General features: G+C 46.6%; 1 protein-coding gene across 8 annotated transcripts; it reads left to right on the top strand.

Moving 5' to 3' along the window:
• Positions 1 to 20: 20 nt before the first annotated feature.
• Positions 21 to 16881, top strand: LOC117057159. Of its 8 annotated transcripts, none has more exons than XM_033167979.1 (6): positions 21 to 94; positions 3582 to 3722; positions 4697 to 4763; positions 5520 to 5679; positions 7407 to 7559; positions 8565 to 9726. In XM_033167979.1, exons 2-6 carry the CDS (start codon positions 3592 to 3594, stop codon positions 8732 to 8734), a joined length of 681 nt encoding a protein of 226 aa, XP_033023870.1. In that variant the 5' UTR covers positions 21 to 94; positions 3582 to 3591; the 3' UTR covers positions 8735 to 9726. The 8 variants fall into 8 exon arrangements, with proteins under 8 accessions (XP_033023870.1, XP_033023871.1, XP_033023864.1 ...); XM_033167980.1 differs by lacking the exon at positions 8565 to 9726 and adding an exon at positions 16475 to 16881 and having other exon boundaries at positions 22 to 94; positions 4697 to 4790; XM_033167973.1 differs by having other exon boundaries at positions 22 to 94; positions 4697 to 4790; positions 8565 to 9718.
• The last annotated feature ends 2371 nt before the right edge of the window (positions 16882 to 19252 follow it).

Genomic DNA, 19252 nt, shown 5'->3' with positions numbered 1-19252 from the left:
CGGGAGGCGGCAAACGGCCGGGGCACGATCCTGCGGGAGGGGGGGGGGTTCCTCGCGAGCAAGGCCCGTTGGCTGAACGAGGGCTCCCGCTTAGGTGAGGCTAGGCTAACCCGCTGCTACTGCTTCTTCCTCCCAAGTTAGGAAATGAAAGCAAGGGCTCTTTACTCCATGAGGTCGGATCCTGGCTCAGTCATATAGTTAAATGGGAAGACCCAGAAGTCCCGTGATGCCAGTGAGTCTGCTCGTAAGTATGGCTTAAGGCAGGATCCCTCCCATTCCCTTCCCATTGTGGGGTTTTAATGGGGTAAGTAAACTTAACACAGTACAAGCAAGGGGGGAATGAAAGCCCCTTGGATTTCATTGGGGTTGTTTACTCCCACATCACCCGGTTTGGATCCGACCTGTTGGAAGAGCTCATGAGTTCTGGCATTTTAAGGAGGTTGAATCCCAAGACCCAGCCATCTCCTCAGGGTGGGTCCCAGCTTCGCCATAATTAACATAGGAAGACCCAAAATTCCCACGCTGCTGTAAGTTTGACTTACCCATTGGAAAAGACCCATATATCCTGTGGTTTCCGTGGGACTGATATCCAGGTAAACTTAACAAACTGCTGCTATCCTCCTCCTCCTCCTCCAAAGTAGGTTTACGGAGGGAAATGACAGCCCTGTGGATTTCAGCAGGGCTGTTTACTTTGGGAGTCAAGCCCTCAGGTTGGATCCCGTCTTAGTCATAATTAGAGAGGAAGACCCAGAAGTCCCATGATTACAATGAATCTGCTTATAAGAATGGCTTACGGTTGGATCCATCCCATTGGAGAAAACCTCACACAAGTCCTATGATTTCAATGAGGATGCCAGTGAGTCTACTGAATGGCTTAAGTTTGGATCTGTCCTGTTGAAGACCTGTGATTTCAGTGGGGTAGGTCACTTTAAAACAGTACTGCTATTCTGTGTAGGATTTCAGCAAGGCGGTTTTGTTGTTGTTGTTGTTCAGTCGTTCAGTCGTGTCCGACTCTTCGTGACCCCATGGACCAGAGCACGCCAGGCACGCCTATCCTTCACTGCCTCCCGCAGTTTGGCCAAACTCATGTTAGTAGCTTCGAGAACACTGTCCAACCATCTCATCCTCTGTCGTCCCCTTCTCCTTGTGCCCTCCATCTTTCCCAACATCAGGGTCTTTTCCAGGGAGTCTTCTCTTCTCATGAGGTGGCCAAAGTACTGGAGCCTCAACTTCAGGATCTGTCCTTCTAGTGAGCACTCAGGGCCGATTTCCTTGAGAATGGATAGGTTTGATCTTCTTGCAGTCCATGGGACTCTCAAGAGTCTCCTCCAGCACCATAATTCAAAAGCATCAATTCTTTGGCGATCAGCCTTCTTTATGGTCCAGCTCTCACTTCCGTACATTACTACTGGGAAAACCATAGCTTTAACTATAGCAGGACCTTTGTTGGCAAGGTGATGTCTTTGCTTTTTAAGATGCTGTCTAGGTTTGTCATTGCTTTTCTCCCAAGAAGCAGGCGTCTTCTAATTTCGTGACTGCTGTCACCATCTGCAGTGATCATGGAACCCAAGAAAGTGAAATCTCTCACTGCCTCCATTTCTTCCCCTTCTATTTGCCAGGAGGTGATGGGACCAGTGGCCATGACCTTAGTTTTTTTGATGTTGAGCTTCAGACCATATTTTGCGCTTTCCTCTTTCACCCTCATTAAAAGGTTCTTCAATTCCTCCTCACTTTCTGCCATCAAGGTTGTATCATCAGCATATCTGAGGTTGTTGATATTTTTTCCGGCAATCTTAATTCCGGTTTGTGATTCATCCAGCCCAGCCTTTCGCATGATGAATTCTGCATATAAGTTAAATAAGCAGGGAGACAATATACAGCCTTGTCGTACTCCTTTCCCAATTTTGAACCAATCAGTTATTCCATATCCAGTTCTAACTGTAGCTTCTTGTCCCACATACAGATTTCTCAGGAGACGGATGAGGTGATCAGGCACTCCCATTTCTTTAAGAACATTCCATAGTTTGCTGTGGTTGACACAGTCAAATGCTTTTGCGTAGTCAATGAAGCAGAAGTAGATGTTTTTCTGGAACTCTCTAGCTTTCTCCATAATCCAGCGCATGTTTGCAATTTGGTCTCTGGTTCCTCTGCCCCTTCGAAATCCAGCTTGCACTTCTGGGAGTTCTCGGTCCACGTACTGCTTAAGCCTGCCTTGTAGAATTTTAAGCATAACCTTGCTAGCGTGTGAAATGAGTGCAATTGTGCGGTAGTTAGAGCATTCTTTGGCACTGCCCTTCTTTGGGATTGGGATGTAAACTGATCTTCTCCAATCCTCTGGCCACTGCTGAGTTTTCCAAACTTGTTGGCATATTGAGTGTAGCACCTTAACAGCATCATCTTTTAGGATTTTAAATAGTTCAGATGGAATATCATCACTTCCACTGGCCTTGTTGTTAGCAAGGCTTTCTAAGGCCCATTTGACTTCACTCTCCAGGATGTCTGGCTCAAGGTCAGCAACCACACTACCTGGCGGTTTACTCTGGCAGTAAACACCCTCAGGCTGGATCCGGTCTCAGTCATAATTAGAGGGGGAAAGATCCATAATATGCACCATGATTTATATGGGTGTTTGTATGTACTGTATAACTAAAGGTTGTACTAGCTAAATACTACTGCTGAGAGTAAACATAAATTAATGGGCCTAAGTCATGTCTAGTAGTTGCAGTGGGTCTGCTCTGAGTATGACTACCATTGGATACAACCTGAAGTTGGATCTCCGCTAGGTTTACATCCTGGTCGGTAAACTGCCACCTTCTTCCCAAGCAGGTTCATTGGGGAGGGGGGAACCCCATGGTTTTCAGGGTGAGGTCACTTTCAAGTAAGCAAACTTGCAGTGCAATCCTATTTTTTATTATGTTAAGATTTTTTTAAAAGGTTAAGGCTGCCTTACAGTACAATGGCCTCTCTAAGTAGCTGGCAAACAAAAAGCAAATAAAATGCCTGTTCTAATAATATGATCTCATATAAAATACACATTGTAACCAATAAAATAGCAAACTGCCATTGGGCATTAAAGTATGATCTAGTTACCAAGAGGCGGGTGGCGCTGTGGGTTAAACCACAGAGCCTAGGGCTTGCTGATCAGAAGGTCGGCGGTTCGAATCCCCGCGACGGGGTGAGCTCCTGTTGCTCGGTCCCAGCTCCTGCCAACCTAGAAGTTTGAAAGCATGTCAAAGTGCAAGTAGATAAATAGGTACCGCTCCGGCGGGAAGGTAAACGGCGTTTCCGTGCGCTGCTCTGGTTTGCCAGAAGTGGCTTAGTCATACTGGCCACATGACCCGGAAGTTGTACGCCGGCTCCCTTGGCCAGTAATGTGGGATGAGCGTCGCAACCCCAGAGTTGGACACGACTGATCCTAATGGTCAGGGGTCCCTTTACCTTTTTACCAAGTGGCGTAGGCCTATCTAGAGCTCTTTGGAAAAAAGGTGAGGTGTAAATGCTGCTATTGTTTGTTTGTTTGTTTGTTTTCTCCAAGGCCCTGCTGCTTAGTTCCCTGTTTCTGTTTTTGCCTTCAGTTTCAGAAAGCCTTAAATGATGGGGCTGGAAGGAGGACTTTATGGATGTGATGACCCTGCATACTGGAGAGCAGTTTTGAATGTTTACCAGGATGTGGTCATGGCCAAAGGGAGCAAGCAGGGAAAAACCATTTCCTTGGATAAATGGTAAATGTTTTCAGCAGGTAGCAGAGCACACCTGCTACAGCAAAGAACTTTTTGGGGGGGTTCCTTCTCTCATCGTACATTCAGTGAAGCAGAACGCTGGAAGATTTGGGATAGACAAAAGGAAGGCCTTCTTAACACAGCACATAGCTAAACTATGGAAGATGTATAGTAATGGCCTCCGGACTCTTATGTTCTGATGCTTCAGTTGCAGCCTTAACACTGTGATGATTTTTCATCATTGGCAGCAGAGCTGGAGAATCTTAAGACACTTGTTTCTTATTCATGCCCTTAATATTTTTATCACTTTGTTTTATGTGTATCCTTACTTGCCCCCTCTGATTTTTATGTCGTACTGAATGGACCTCCTGATAAGATTATTTATTGAATTGCTAATTTATTGAATTGATATCCCACCCTTCCTCCCCAAGGTGTTCAGGGAGGCAAACAAATGCTCAATTAAAAACAAAAAGCAAAAGCGTTCTAAAACAATTACAATTAATCCAATCTAAAATAAGTTTCAGTTAAAAACACTCCTGTATCCAATGATCCCAAGGTTGCCAGCAACAGAGTTCTTTAGCCACCCAATGCCTGGGTAAACATGAATGTTTTTTAATTCCTCCTGAAAGTTGATGATAATGGAGACAGGCACACCTCACTAGGGAAGGCATTACACATCCAGGGAATCGCCACTGAAAAGGCCCTTCATGGGGGCAGCAGCAACAGGGCCACCATGTCCTCCCCTGCCAATCATACAATCAAGTATGACTTCTGCACCAGAGCAGTGCCAGTCCCCAGAACAATGAATTGTACAAGTCTGTGGCCTGTGTGGTTCTTCTCTTTTTGTCTCTCGTGAGCTTTGCCCAAATCAATTTAATTGAAGAAGGGGGGAAATATGTTTCTCCTGTCTGATCTTTTTGATGCTATTCAAAACCATTTTATTGTTTTTACTCCCTTCCCTGTGTTACCATTCGGAGGTATCAAGAGGAGCTGCCAGTTGCTGTTTCCGGGCGGAAGGACAAACACTTGACAAAAGAAGAGCTGGTGAGGCTGATGGAATGGAAGCTTTCCGTAAGTAATTCTGCCAGAGTCGGTTGCCAGGTGGAGCAGAGGCAGCATGGACCCAGGGGCATGATAGTGCTTAGTCACAGGAACTTGCAGCCCTCCAGATGCAGCTGGACCACAGCTCCCACCATCCCTGCCCACTGACCACGCTAGCAGGGCCTGATGGGAGTTGGAGTCCAACAGCAGCTGGAGGGCCACATGTTCCCCATCCCTGTTTTAGAAAGTCTATCCCTCACACACCCCATCTGCTCACAGAAGTTAAAAATAAAATAGAAATACTCACGGACAGTTTAGGTAAAGGGAAATGCCTGTGAAAACAAATAACAATAATCACATTATAATAATAATAATGATAATATATTTTTACTTTTTGGACTTTTTAATCATTTGTTTCCAAAAGGTTTCCAAGAGACTTAAAAAAACATTTAAAATCTTAAGCATGAATATACTATATCATTAACAGAACTCATACAGAACAGCTACAATTCATCTTTATATTTTACACACACAAAGTGACCCATTAACAGCAAAATGGCACCAGCTCAGTTATTCAGAAGCCTGGGGGGCAAGTCTTGCCACTGCAAAGCTGGAAGCACAATAAAGATGCCTGGCAGACCTCACTGGGGAGAGCATTCCACAGTGTAGCTCTGTCCTGAGTGAACAAATGAGAGTCAGGACTAGTTTTAAGTCAGCGTAGGCCCAAGTGGGAATGACGGCCTTCTCTCTTCCCTGCAGAGAGGCAAGTTTCGCCCTCGACTCCAGCAGCTGGTGGCCACTAATTCCAGCGAGATGGTGGAGAGCTGCACCAGAAAAGCCTTCCAGCTTCTCCCTGACATAGCAGCTGCCATGACTGAGCTGTGCAAACTCAAGGCTGTGGGTCCCGCCACAGCTTCAGGTAAGAAAGGCCCTGAAGCCTGCAGGTTTGTTTATTCTGCAAGGAGTTTGAGCAACGATTGTGCTCTTTCATTCACCCAATGTTCTCTTAACATGATCACAGTAAAACACTTCTTCTTGAACGGTGGTAGGAGGAGCATCTGCCTTGCACACAGAAGGCCCCAGCTTCAATCCCAACAACTCCCAAGTAGGGCTGGGAACGTTCCCACTCTGAAACCTGGAGATCTGCTGCCAATCAGTGTTGGCAATACTGATCCAGATAGACCAGTGGTCTGACTCGGTATAAGGCAACTCCTGTGTGGAAGAGCATTTGCAGAGACAGCAAGGCCCCTTCCATTAGCTCAGCTCGGCCTGGCCCAAGTGCTGCCTGGGTTTTCTCAAACACTTGTGCAATCATGTGATTTTTCAAACCCATTTGCCTCCTGAAGCTCCCCACCTCTCTGCCACCAAACTCTTGTGCAAGTGCAGAGGATTCTGGGATGATCACCTGCCAGGTCTCCTCAGCTAAAAGGGCACTATAGAACCGACACAACAGTCCTCTGTGGCTATACAATGCAAGGTAGCATCTGCTCCACAAGAGGGAAGCCACCCTTCAGAGAAGCTTGCCTGTCATTGACGATCTAAGGAACTCTGTGATTCTTCAGAACCTGAATTTCTCTCTCTCTTTCTCTTGAATTTTTATTTATTTAAGAAAGGGCAGACACTTCTATAACATACAGAAGAAAGAAAGAAAGAAAGTCAGTGGAGCTGAATTAAAATTAAACATACACACATAATGCAAATTTGGATCATTTCATTCACAACCCCTGAAAAGAATTATTATTCAGCTCACAGATCCCAATTCTGCTCACAGAGCTGCAATTCCCAGAGTTCCATGAGGAGAGGAATTGACTGAAACCACTCTGGGACTGGGTCTCCTAACGGCTCTCAGCATCCTTAAGAAACTACAGTTCCCAGAATTCTTTGGGGGGAAAGACATGGCTGTTTAAAGTAGCATAATGAGGTAGATGGGACCTAAACCAAGAATGTGGCTGCCTAGTCCACCCAGCTCTGCCTGAGTGGAGTTTCGTATTCCAGGTGGCATATTCTTGCCCCATGTTTATTACAGACTGCTACATATTGGTCTAAATGTTTTGGTTGTTGGTTTAAGCTTTCAGGCAGGATCCACTGGGTTTAATCTTGTCAAGCTGTATGAGCAGCAGCAGCAGCGGCGCTTTACAAATAAAAATAATTCCAGCCTTTTGAGGGCAGGGGTGGCTAATCTGTGACCCTCCAGATGTTGTTAGGCTATGAGTACCATCATCCCTGACGGCTAGTCATGCTGGCAGGGACTGCTGGGGGCGTAGGAGGCTGCCTTATACAAAGTCAGATTTTGAACATCCCAGCCACGCAAAAGTCAGGCAAGCAAGGGGCATTATGATTGCAGCTGAAGGAGGCACTCCAGCCAGGCAACAGCACTCGAGGGCAGGGCATGGCCTGAGGAGGTGACAGTGAGACCTGGATCCTTAGGGGTCATGAAGGGAGCATTCAACCTGCTTTGGATGGAGTTGACAGGAAGGAGCAAGGTGGTCCTGCTCTGCACAATGCAGATTCTTCTGCTCGTATTTCCTTCTCCCTCTTTAAGAATCTTGTCGCTTTGGAAGTACCCTGAAGATGTCGAGAGCTCAAGGTGCATGTGTGATGTTGCTCCTGCCATCCTCCCCCAACCTGCCTTTGCTCCCATTGCAGCGATTCTGACTTCCGGAGCCCCGGAAGCAGCTGCCTTTATGGCCGACGAAGCAGTAGAGTCTCTGCCAGGCCTTGTCCCTGTCCAGTACACCCTCAAGCACTACCTGCTCTACCTTGACGGAATCCAGAGCTGTGTCAAGAAGCTAAACGAAGGTAAGGTGGGAGAAGTTGGGACTTCCAGCTCACAGAAACCTCCTATGTGCATTCCATTGGTTCCTCCACTTCAGATCTTTCCTCAGTGCATGGGTAGCATCAGGGAGGGGCCATGTGACTTCAGGCGTGGGCTAAAGGCACAACCCCACATCATAATAATAAGGCAGATCCAGTGGTGATAGCCAAGGTCCAGGCAAGATGGAGCTCAGGTAGTGGTTCTGGAAAGGTTCACTCCGTGTAGAGGAGGGGCTTTAAAGGTGGAGACAGAATCCTATTGGTGGGCAGGAAAGAAGGGAGTCTCTTCCTGGCATTCCTAGCACGGGGAAATATGCATACCTAAGGCAGACCAATAGCAGAGAAGCTTACAAAACATGGTGTCCGTAAGAGGAATTTCAAGGCAAGATGAGGAAACGTAGTCTAGAGTTTAGAGGCTAGGAGCCAGACGGTCCAAAACTGTCTGCTGCATGCAGATCTTCCATCAGCCTCTTCACTTAAAATAATAATTACTTAAAAGCTCCAAGACAAGTCAAGTTTCTTCCGGTTCTGCAGTTATTTGTTCCTTTGCGTTTCCGGCTTTCTTGTCCAGTTCCCATAGAAAGTTGCCTTATGTTGAATCCGACTGTTGGTCCATTTAGCTCAGTACAGTATTTCTTGGGGAAACCTTTTTCAGTCAGCCATATTCCCTTGTAGACAACCTTCTGGGGACTGAGCCAGAGGCAGAAGTGAGCAGTGCTCACAAAGGGTGTGTTTCCTTCTACACACACACAGACCCCTCCGTCCAGGCAAACAAGAAGCCAGATCACAGCTCAAGGACAAATTCCAGTTGTGCAGCAGAACCCAAGCAGGGCTCAGGGCAGGGCCAGTGAGGGGCATGATTTGGGAAGGGGCATGACCTAGGGCCACATAAATTGGCCCCAAGGGCCACACTTGTCCCACAGTCTCAGGGTTTCTACATCCTCAAAGCACACAGCCCAACCAATTCCTCGTTCTTGATCCATTTCATAGCTGATGCAGAACAGGCCTGGACACCTCACCGTGTGGAGATGTGCCTCTGGGCTTGGGCCATTGGCAGCAAGCTACAGCTGCCTTCGTTGCAGGTTCTAGGTGGAGAGGAAGCAAAGGCAGGGGATGGAGCAGGAGCAGGCAGGCCTAAGAAGAAAAGGAAAGCAACATGAAAAATCCCAGGATTGCAGGGCTGCAGCTTTAGAATTGACCTTTGTTCCTTGGTGCATGAATACTGAAGCTGAACTGAACACACACACGCATGAAAAGGCCGTGTTGTTATCCTGGATTTCCAAGACAAATCGTCAGGAGAGTCTGCACCAGTAATCATTCAAGACCTTTGAACCTCTGGAGCAAATAGTGCAGCTGTGGGAAAACTGGTCTCCCCTCTCAGGACTCTTTCACCGCCTGCAATGTGGAGCAGCACATGGCAAAATGTAGATCAGCCTTCCTCCCCACCCGCCCCACTCCAAATAATTTGAGAATGATAAGTCACTCATAAAACAGATTGGGGATCCTGATGTTAAGCTTGTGGTTTATGGCTGGAGCCTCACAGCTGCTCAGGATCTGGGATGAGCTTTATATTTGTGGGTGGGGAGGAGTTTTGCCTCCAGTTTGACAACTATCTAGTGATTATCTTTCCATGTAATGTAAGGTTTGACTGACTTGTGTCGTCGGGAGCAATTTGCTGCTTGGGTACCACTAGGGGGAGCACCTCCACTGGAAATGCCCTCCCTTCTAAATTCCTCCCTTCCCCTGCAAGCATTCTGTAAGATTGTGGTCTACTCTAGTCTACTTTTAACGGATTAATAGATGAAAGCTCTGCTATTCAGATCCTCTGACATGGAGGGAAGCGGAGGTGTTCGACTATCCTTTTTGCCTCCCCAGCTCTGTCACTGCTAGTGAAATAAACACAACCGAAGCACAATTTATTTTTGGAATCTGATTTTGCTTTACAAAATCAAGTTTTATATTAGCAAAATAGATATTTAAGCTATTAACAAGAAGAATTAAATACATTATCACCCATAGTCTCTCACACACAGTGAATATGAGCTATGTGCCTAGGTGCATTACCACAGAGGGAAGCTATATTTCTGAATATTATCCTAGCATTTCTCATTTCTGTATATTTCTTTTCCAATAAAGTCCTTATTTTCCTACAAATTTACTTGTTGTTCCTAACAACCTAAGAAGTGCCTGGCTGGCGGATCAGGCCAGTGGCCCATGTTCTCCCGATGGTCAACCAGAAGCCTTCCTGAAGCCTGCCAGCCATTCAAAATATGATCTTCCAAAACACATCAATTTGGATAGAATATTGACCATCTCCATCTCTGTGACTTCCCTCTGACTTCTACACCCATCTTGCTTTGCAACGCAGGGCGGTGGTAGGTCCTTCTGTAGCACCCTCTTAATTCACTCGGGTAGGGTGAGGCCCAGCTGGATTGGTGCCTTGGCCAAGTGTGTGAGAGCCCCTCACAATCTTCCCCAGAATCCTTTGCACCACACAATAGTTCCTCAGCGGATGTACAGGTGAAACTCGAAAAATTAGAATATCGTGGAAAGGTTAATTTCTTTCAGTACAAATAGAAAATTCTTTCCAGTAGCACCTAGAGACCAGCTGAGTTTGTTCTTGGTATGAGCTTTCGTGTGCATGCACACTTCTTCAGATACCAATTTCTTTCAGTAATTCAACTTAAAAGGTGAAACTAATATATGAGATAGACTCATGACATGCAAAGTGAGATATGTCAAGCCTTTGTTATAATTGTGATGATTATGGCGTACAGCTGATGAGAAACCCCAAATTAACAATTTCAACTTTGGGGTTCACATCAGCTGTATGCCATAATCATCACAATTATAACAAAGGCTTGACATATCTCGCTTTGCATGTCACGAGTCTATCTCATATATTAAACTCCAGTAGCTAATGAAAACAATTGCTTACATAAATGGACTTTTCCACGATATTCTAATTTTTCGAGTTTCACCTGTACGAAGGATCCCTTGGCTGAAAAAATGGGAATGGCATGTGGTGTTTTCTTTGACTGGAAACAGACCCCTCCCACAAGGCAAACCAAAGGGGGGGGGGGTTCAAGACTGTAATCCTGAATGCATTTCCCTTGAGAGTTAACCTCACTGAACTTAATTCTGAGTCAACGGGTTTATAGGATTGTGCTGTGAGGGTTCTCTAAAATAGGACAGGGGCCGTCCAGGCAGTGGTGTGCAGCCTCATTTTGCTGGAGCCCTTGGCTATGGAGTGGAACCCTTCTGATATCTCTTCTGCCATGTCGAAACGTCTGGCTCCCCCCCCCCTCCCCATGCCAAGGGTTAGCAAAGCTTGCTGCCGCAGCCCAGGAATTTGCCTTCTGGCTGGCTTTGTGCTGGCTTGAGTTTTTCTGCTCCAGTAATTTTTTTCCTTGGATGCTTAAAAGTCTCCATGCCTGCAATTCCCCATTTTCTGTCCTTCGCACAGCCTGGAGATTTTGCTCTTGTTTTTTGAGTGTGTGCTTTTGTGTTTCTTTTGCGAGTCCTGGGTGGGGAAAGCTTCCGAGCCTGTGGAATCACACACACGGAGCGAGAGCAGGAATGGAAAGAGAGTGAAATGTTTTGCCCATCGCTGCTGGGGAATGGTCTTGAAATCACAACCTGAGGGTGCCTCCCCCCTTCAAGTAGCCAGCCCCCATCCGATCCTCGTGCACTAGGGTTGGGTTGGCATCTGTCGGTCATGGGAGACAATGGAGGAGTATGCTTCTGGGAGTGAAGTCAAACCATTGGAGAGTTACAGCACCTGCTATGGCTGTAGAGACCGATACAGGAGAGACATGTTTTGTTGCAGGTGTGGCAGATGAAGGTGCCTGGTTTTGCTGCTGCAGATGCACCATGGGAAGCTCTGTGTCCCTGGGAAACTCCCCTTTGTTTTAATAAGTCTTGCGCTGAGCAGCTTCCTAATAGGCTATTGGGCTGGCTTTATAAGAGACCTAACCCAGCATTTAGTTTCCAGTTCTGCCCCCTTTAATGAGCAACATATTGTTTAGCATCAAAGCAAATAGTTAAGTAAAACAAGAGGGGAACATTGACATCCACTGGGGAAACACTGAGGTTTTGCAGAAGTAACAAAAAAGCACCAACCATCAACCCTTTTAAAAAAAACCCAGCAGCCCATTTTTTAAATCATTCTAAATTGAATTAAGCATCTCAAAAGCCATGGATTGCCAATGTGGATGGGCTTCTGCATAAAACATGGACAGCGGAACTGAATATTTTGTAGGAAGGTCTTAACTGTCCGGCTGGAGTCCCAAAACAGAAGCACAAATCTTGGGAGGCGAGTTTACAGGTCTGGCATGCTGAGTCCTAAAATAATTGAATTGAAATGGTGTGCTGATTTAAAATAAACGGGTAGGAGCAACTTGTTGAATTTCATAGTCTGGGGTCCTCATTGGGAAGGACCAAGGGAGGGGGGGGACGACCTAGAAGCTCCTCTGCTGTCCGCAATCTTGCAGCTTCAGTATCTGGGCTGCTGCACTGCTTTCCCCTCCCAGAAACGGGGAAGGGCATCCCCACTGAGCGGCATCTTGCCTTCAGCTCAGCTACCGTTGGAGCTGCAGTGTTAGATCCGGCGGGAGGCTTGGCGCAGGGAAAGCCGGGGTGCTGCAAACATGTCAACACCGGGGGTTGTACTAGTTTTTAACACAGCGGAGCAACTGACCTAGTTTTGAGCTAGCAGAAGTGTGGCTCCCTCCACCCCTCAGGTATTGCTTCACTGACACTTTGCTCCCAATCCTCTTCCTAGCTATGGAGCCAGGCCCACCCTTTCCAGCAAGTAACCCTGACATCCAGCGCGGGCGTCAAGCCTATCGAGGCCAATCTGCAAGCAGGTGTCCCATGACCTCTTCTGTGTTTTGTTCATCCCTTATTTTGGGCCATTCCACATGTCTGCTGTCACTGAATACACACAGCAGCCTTCCCTAGAGTGACCTGTTGCTGCTGCTGCTGCAGTCTGGGTTGCCCATTTTCTGCTTCCTCTGCCACCAAAAATAAACACTCTTAAGAGTGTAAAAAGATCCCTCTGGGTCGGGCCAAAGGCCCATCTAGTCCACCACCCTGTTTTCACAGGGGCCAGCCAGGAAGCACACAAGCAGGACCTGAGTTCAACAGCGCTCTCCCCTCTATCTCAGCTCTGGAAGGCCAAATGCAGCCCTTCAGACCTCTCTCCAAGGACCTAGGGACTATCCGCAGGCCACACTTCCTTCCTAGCCATGCCCTGGCCACATCTCTGGCTTGCCCCAATTCACAGCCTCCCAGAAGCTTGTGGCCAAGCTCTCATATTGCTTCTTGCTCACCTGGATGGAGGATTGAGATGCAGGGTGAGTAGAAACCGCTCTGCTTTGCATAGGTACAATAATGGTGCAAATGTTGCTCCGCCCACTTTTGGCTCTGCTCCCACCTGCTACTGGCATGAGGCCCCTGGAAGGGAATGCGGCCCTCGGGATGAAAAAGCTAGCTCACCCCTTCTCCACCTGGCACACTCTTGAGTGTGGCTGCCGAGCCCCTTCTACCAGACATGCACAAGTCCCAACTGCAGAGCATGGTGGGTAGGGTGTTTTCCACTGTTAAAGGCCCCGTTTCGTTATTCATTCATCCAAAGTGTCTTGTTCTTGGCATTTGTGTTCCTTTTTCTCCAGCTGTTGTTTGAGAGTGACAGCCAGCATCTTTCCCTCTGCCTATCCACCCTGGCCTCCGTCTTTAAAAGAGATCCTTCCACATACACACTCAATTTAAAGAAAAGCTGGGGACTTTGCATGGGGGTGGAAAGAGCGGCAATAAGTAAATTATTCACAATCACATCAAGCAATTAGTTTGTCGCACTGAAATGCTGAGCCACACACAGAGTCCCTGAAGATCCCCCAATGCATTGCTTTCCCTAATCCTCGCTGAGAATCGAAAGGATTATGTGATGTTGATACATTTCGTTCCCCCTCCATCCCCTCTTGCTTCCCTCTACGTTTTGTTGAGGGGGAATCAGAAGCAATTAACAATGTTGTTCTGTTTTAAGAAGGATGCCGCAGATTAAGGTATCACAGATCCCAAAGGCCCAAGACTGTGTCAGAAACCACAACTGCGTATGCACACATAGAAAGCCGGTTGATCCCACATTAGATCACAGGCCCATCTGGACCAGCATTGTGAACAGTCAGAATGAGAAACCTCCTGCTGGACGTTTATTTATAAAAACTAATTGGACACCTTCAACTGCTTTAACACATTGTTGTAGTATTGTGGGGTCAGTCTGAGTGATGGTCCTTTCCCAAACCTGTGATCTGTGAGGTTACAATGTGTTAGAGGGAACTGGTGGAAATTCTCAGACTGTTTCTTTGTAAGATAATGTCCTGAACTGGCCAGCCAAGTACCGCCATTTACATATCCAAAGTTATGTTGCTATAGAGACAAGTGGGTGGGCAGCAGAGTTCTCAGTTATTAGAAGTTATGCAGGTGGGATCTGCAACGAAATGTTGCAGTGTGGAACACTCCTGTTCAGGATTCTAGTGTCTCCATTCCACTACCACCCTGTTTTCATTCCCCACCTCCCTCCAGCAGTCAAGAGGCCATGGTCAGTTACCATGTCCAGTCCTTAATGGGACTGGGTTTGTTGAGGTTGTGTCTTTTTCTAAAAGATTTCTAAGGGTCTCCCCACCCTGAAGTCTGCTGATAGAGAGATGCAAGAGAGCTGCATTTTATCTATGTAAGGAACGTTATTCACACTCTGATCATCAAAAGTATAAATGATGATGATGATGATGATGAGTGGAAAGGTCTATACTAGAGGAATGACTCTTAATTATAGAATGGACTCCAGTTTTTTAGATACTGGAACAACACCAAACTCCAGCAAAATATCCACAGGGATATTTTGGCTATTTTCTGGGCTGTGTTAAATGTAGCCCTATGGGGTGTATTAGATAAAGTTAAATTGCATCGTGAAATTAGATTTGATTTTATTCGGTTGCAATGGATGGGTTTTTTTGTTTTTGTTTTACTTTTTCTAAATAAATCTGATCTGAAAAAGAAGACGTAGATCGCTTCAGTGCATGGAAGTGGTATTTAGCAAACACAGTTAACAGCTGCTGGCAGACTTATCTGTCATCTAGACCGGTACTGACTATCGTGATTTAGGGTAGCTGCCTTTTAATGGACAGATGTTCCTTCTCCTTTTACAGCCTTGTGACGGGTAGGAAAACCAGCAAGGGCAGATTCTCTTCCCCCACCCAGCCCCCACCCCACCACTGTCTCTCCACGTTAGAAAGTTTGAATGGCTTTAAATGAGGATAAGACAAATTAATGGAGGATAAGTATCGGGGGGCTACCAGCCATGATGTTCTGCCTCCATTGTCGGACGCATTATGGCTCTGAATGCCAGTTACTGGGACTCATGAATGGGGAGACTGGGGTCGTGCTCAGATCCCACAAGCATCTGGTTGGCCACTGTGAGAACAGGATGCTGGACTAGATGGGCCATTGGCCTGATCCAGCAGGCTCTTCTTAAAGCTTCACCTAGTGCTGTGCCAAAACTTGTCCCAGGAATCTTTGGGGAGAGCCATGACTTTGAAGAGGGTACAATACTGCTTTAAATGTATAGTGCAAATGAAGCCTATGTTATGGGTGTGTTTTGAGGCTTTTATTCTGTTCCAGTTTTTTTAAAATTAAGTTTTAAAGTTGGACTATGTTATAAGTCGCTTTGGGTTACTTCATGTTTTTTGTTTTTTGTTCTTTTTGAAACCAGCTAAGAAATAGAATAAATTAGAATAAAAACGGCACTTACACCAGACCGCATCCCAGTGTGTGCAGTCAGCTGAGATGTCCTGTGTTTTGTTTCCCTTTCCCGTCCCATAATAACCTCACCGTGACCCGATTGCCACTTTCACCATGAATAATTAGGTCTCTCAATTCTCCCGGTAGCTGTTAAAAGTCAGAGGGCTGCCAAGTGACTGCTGCGCAGGGGTGGGGGGGAACCAAAGCCTCTCTCGTCCGAGTGGCAAGGGCGAAGGGGAGCTGGCAGCCAAGAGTCATTCCAGCCACCACCTCCTCCTTTTATTCGTATGCTCAGAGCAGCTTTCAGCAATGAAAGGAGGGATACATCACCAAAAAATCAACAGGCGCAATAACAATTTCATGATAATAGCATGCAACGAAACAACAAATGTAGTAACATTGCACCTCCTAGAAATAGAAATAGCTTCTGTGCCCACTACAAATTAGCTGAGAATCCAGTTATTCTGATGAAATATCAAGGTCTCATCTTCCTCAAAGGGTCACTGTCCCTTTGGCATTACCCTTCGAGCAGCATCAATGCTTCCAAAGGCCAGAGGTGTGGCAGTTGGACGCACTCCTCCTATGATGTTCCTGCTGGTGCCTCTTCTACACCACACAGCTTCTCAATAGCCACACAGCTTCTGATTGGACAATGGGTTGTATCCAGCTGCGTTCTATTCAGAGCCGACCCGTTGAAATCAATAGACCTGAGGATAGGGAACCTGCGGCCCTTCAAATGTCGGACTCCTGCTCCCATCAGCTGCAGCTGGCACAGCCAAAGGGCAGGGATGGGAGTTGGAGCCCAACAGCATGTGGAGGGCCAAACCCTAGGAGGTATGTTTAGATTTGCAGTCTAAGGGCCAAACTAAATCTAAGCAGACTATTTGCATCAGAAGGGAAGTTAGTGAAGGAGGCATGGTTGGTTTGAGTGCTCAGACTGTGGAACTCTCTGCCACTGGAGGCTTTTGTGTCTCTTGTAGCATTATATATCTTAAAAGGTATCCCAGGTCTCTGAATGCTGTTTCTTATGTAGGCAGCATATGTTGGTTCATGCATGTGGCCCTCTCTTCTTCTTTTTCCTCTTCTTCTTTTCTTCCCAGCACATATCCTAATCACAGCAGTGCCCGCTCAAGCCATGGACTCTGCCACAGGATGATGCTGGCAGTGTATGGCTTTGCCACATGCCCACTGGCTGGAGGAGTAAACAGAAAATCTAGCATTAGCAGGCTGAGCACTCCTGGCACCAGCAAAAGAAGGAACTGAATGAGGATGACGCAGCTGGAAGAGACAGAAGCTCTTAAAGGTGTTGCCCTCCTGCGCAGCTCCCAACCAGGTAAAGGAGGGCAGCTTCAAGAGAACCTCATACATGGCAAAGGCAGTCACGTCATTTGCCCATTATGGCCTTTCCATCTTTCATACACTGAACCAACCTTAACAGCAGTGATGGCTAGTCCCCATTGATGGACTGGTGGGCTGGAAGGCAGGGAGCCCAACAGTAGGGGGCGCCAGAGTCTAGTTTTGTTCCTCCTTGCTGAGTTCCACAAGGGGCAACACTGAAAGTAAGGAGGAGGAAGCTGACAGCCAGACAGCCTCCTCCCGCCACAGGGGGACCCCAGACTGGTTGTAAGAAAGAAGGTAGGCTGGTGGAGACCTGCTGAGAGTAGACTGAGGTTGGTGGGTCCTTTGCCCTAACGGAGCAATCTCTGCTTGCACCTGATGCATTTTAGGTCCTTTAGAACAGGAGATAACAAAGACAATATTATTTTGTGTCAGTGTTCTTTTTTTGGTTATTTGGTTATCTCTTTTTCCTATTCTGTAATCCGCCTGGGAGCTGGTGAAGACTGGGTAATAAATATATGTAAAATAAAACAATGTCGAAAGGTGGGATATAAAAGGAAAAATAAAATGAAATAAATGTACTGCTTACATTAAGTAGCGAATGACAAGGTAAATAAAAGTACTATTTGTCAGAAACTGAACCGCGGCAGAAAAGAAACAGCACTGATCATGACACAGAGAGATCAGGCCTGGCAAGGAATCTGGGGCAGGTGTTTAGTGAATGCCGGAAAGATCCAATGATGCCAAAATTCTGCTAGATTGAAATGTAACACTCTGCTCCATAAAACCATGCAGTTTTCCTTTCAGCACAGGTCTTCTCATGTGTTCTCTGGTCGCCAGGCTGTCTTCTGCCTCCTTCTGGGAAGGACACTTTCTTCCCTGGGTCGCAAAGCTCACCCCTTAAGAATCCCAGGGGGTGGGGGGATGTGTTTCAAAAGGGCCCCCCCTCCCACTGTGGGAGTAGGAGAGTGTTTTATGGATTCCCAGCATCTCAGGCATCTGTCTTAGTTGGAATTATTACCTGTCAGACCGAATCTCAGAAACCCCACATCACGAACCCTGTTATCTTCCTGGGTCCACCCACGCACACAGGCAAAATAAACCACAATATATATATATATATTAAAGAAAACAACCCATCCACATGGAGAGATGTACGCTGTTGGTTCACACTCCCACACATATCACGGCAACCACAGCTGCAAAGAGCAACACACAGGGTTGGGGCTTGTTTGACTGGCATACTTGTACTGTATGTGCAAAGGAAGGCCACCAAGATGCAGAAGCATCAGCACCAAATACTACAAGCCTGTCTAGTGCTGTACATTCTTTGATTATTTTGTGTGTCCCAACAGATTATGGGGGCATAAACCATTTTTGGTGATGTAGGGGTCTGTTTCAGAGCAGCACTGCAGAAACTCAGACTGGCGATGGGGAGAGAGAAATGGATGTGACGACAGGTCATCCATTTATCTGCACACCTCTGGTCCCCCACACTACTGCCATGCGCCCCCCACAAGATTGCTCATGATAGAATACTGCCCTTGGCTAGAAAAGGTCTCTACTCCACTGCCCAATTGTATACAGGACTTCCCACTCTTTTAGAAATCCCCACTTCTGGTTTGTTTGTTTTTTAATAAAAAGAATCAAACAAGTTTCTAGACCTCATTGTTGTGGATAAAACCTGAAAATGCACAAGCTGCACATGCGTAAGCAGACATGGGCAGAAGGTGTCTATCTCCTAGTAGATTTCTAAGTAACGTGGAAGTAGAATGGCAAGGATTTGCAACTCCCGATTGTTTAATGATGGCCACAGCAAAAACGAACCCCCACCTCCTGCTAAATTAATATTGCTGAAATTAAGAAAGCTGATGGGACCTGCAGTGGCTTTTGGTGCAGAGGGACTGTGATTCAGTTCAGTTTGGACACTTCCCTGCAATCATGGTGGGCTGAAAAAAATGTCGCTATCCAAGAATTCTCTTCTGCAGAGCTTCTTAGAGACAAAGCTCTCTAAGGGCTCTTCCGGGTCACCTGTTAATTGAGCATTCACCCAATGGTTGCACAAAGCTGACATGGAGGTCAAATTATATCCAATTTTCATTGAGTAATTGTCCTGATTTGTTTGTGGCAAGCTTGTACAATAAATGGCCATATATTTAAAGGACTGCAATGCCATGTTAAACAGTCACTGCTTCCCCAAAAGCAGCCCGGGAACTGAAGTTTGTTAACGGTGCTGAGAGTCGTTAGGAGATGACTACTCCTCTTACAGAACTACAATTCCCAGAGCTCCCTGTGAAGAGGGTAAAGGTAAAGGTAAAGGGACCCCTGACCGTTAGGTCCAGTTGCGAATGACTCTGGGGTTGCGGCGCTCATCTCGCTTTACTGGCCAAGGGAGCTGGCATACAGCTTCCGGGTCATGTGGCCAGCATGACTAAGCTGCTTCTGGCAAACCAGAGCAGCACACGGAAATGCCGTTTACCTTCCCGCTGGAGTGGTACCTATTTATCTTCTTGCACTTTGATGTGCTTTTGAACTGCTAG

The sequence above is a fragment of the Lacerta agilis genome, chromosome 13 (genome assembly GCF_009819535.1).
Source record: "Lacerta agilis isolate rLacAgi1 chromosome 13, rLacAgi1.pri, whole genome shotgun sequence".
Lineage (NCBI taxonomy): Eukaryota > Metazoa > Chordata > Lepidosauria > Squamata > Lacertidae > Lacerta > Lacerta agilis.
This window is presented reverse-complemented; position numbering and strand designations above follow the sequence as displayed.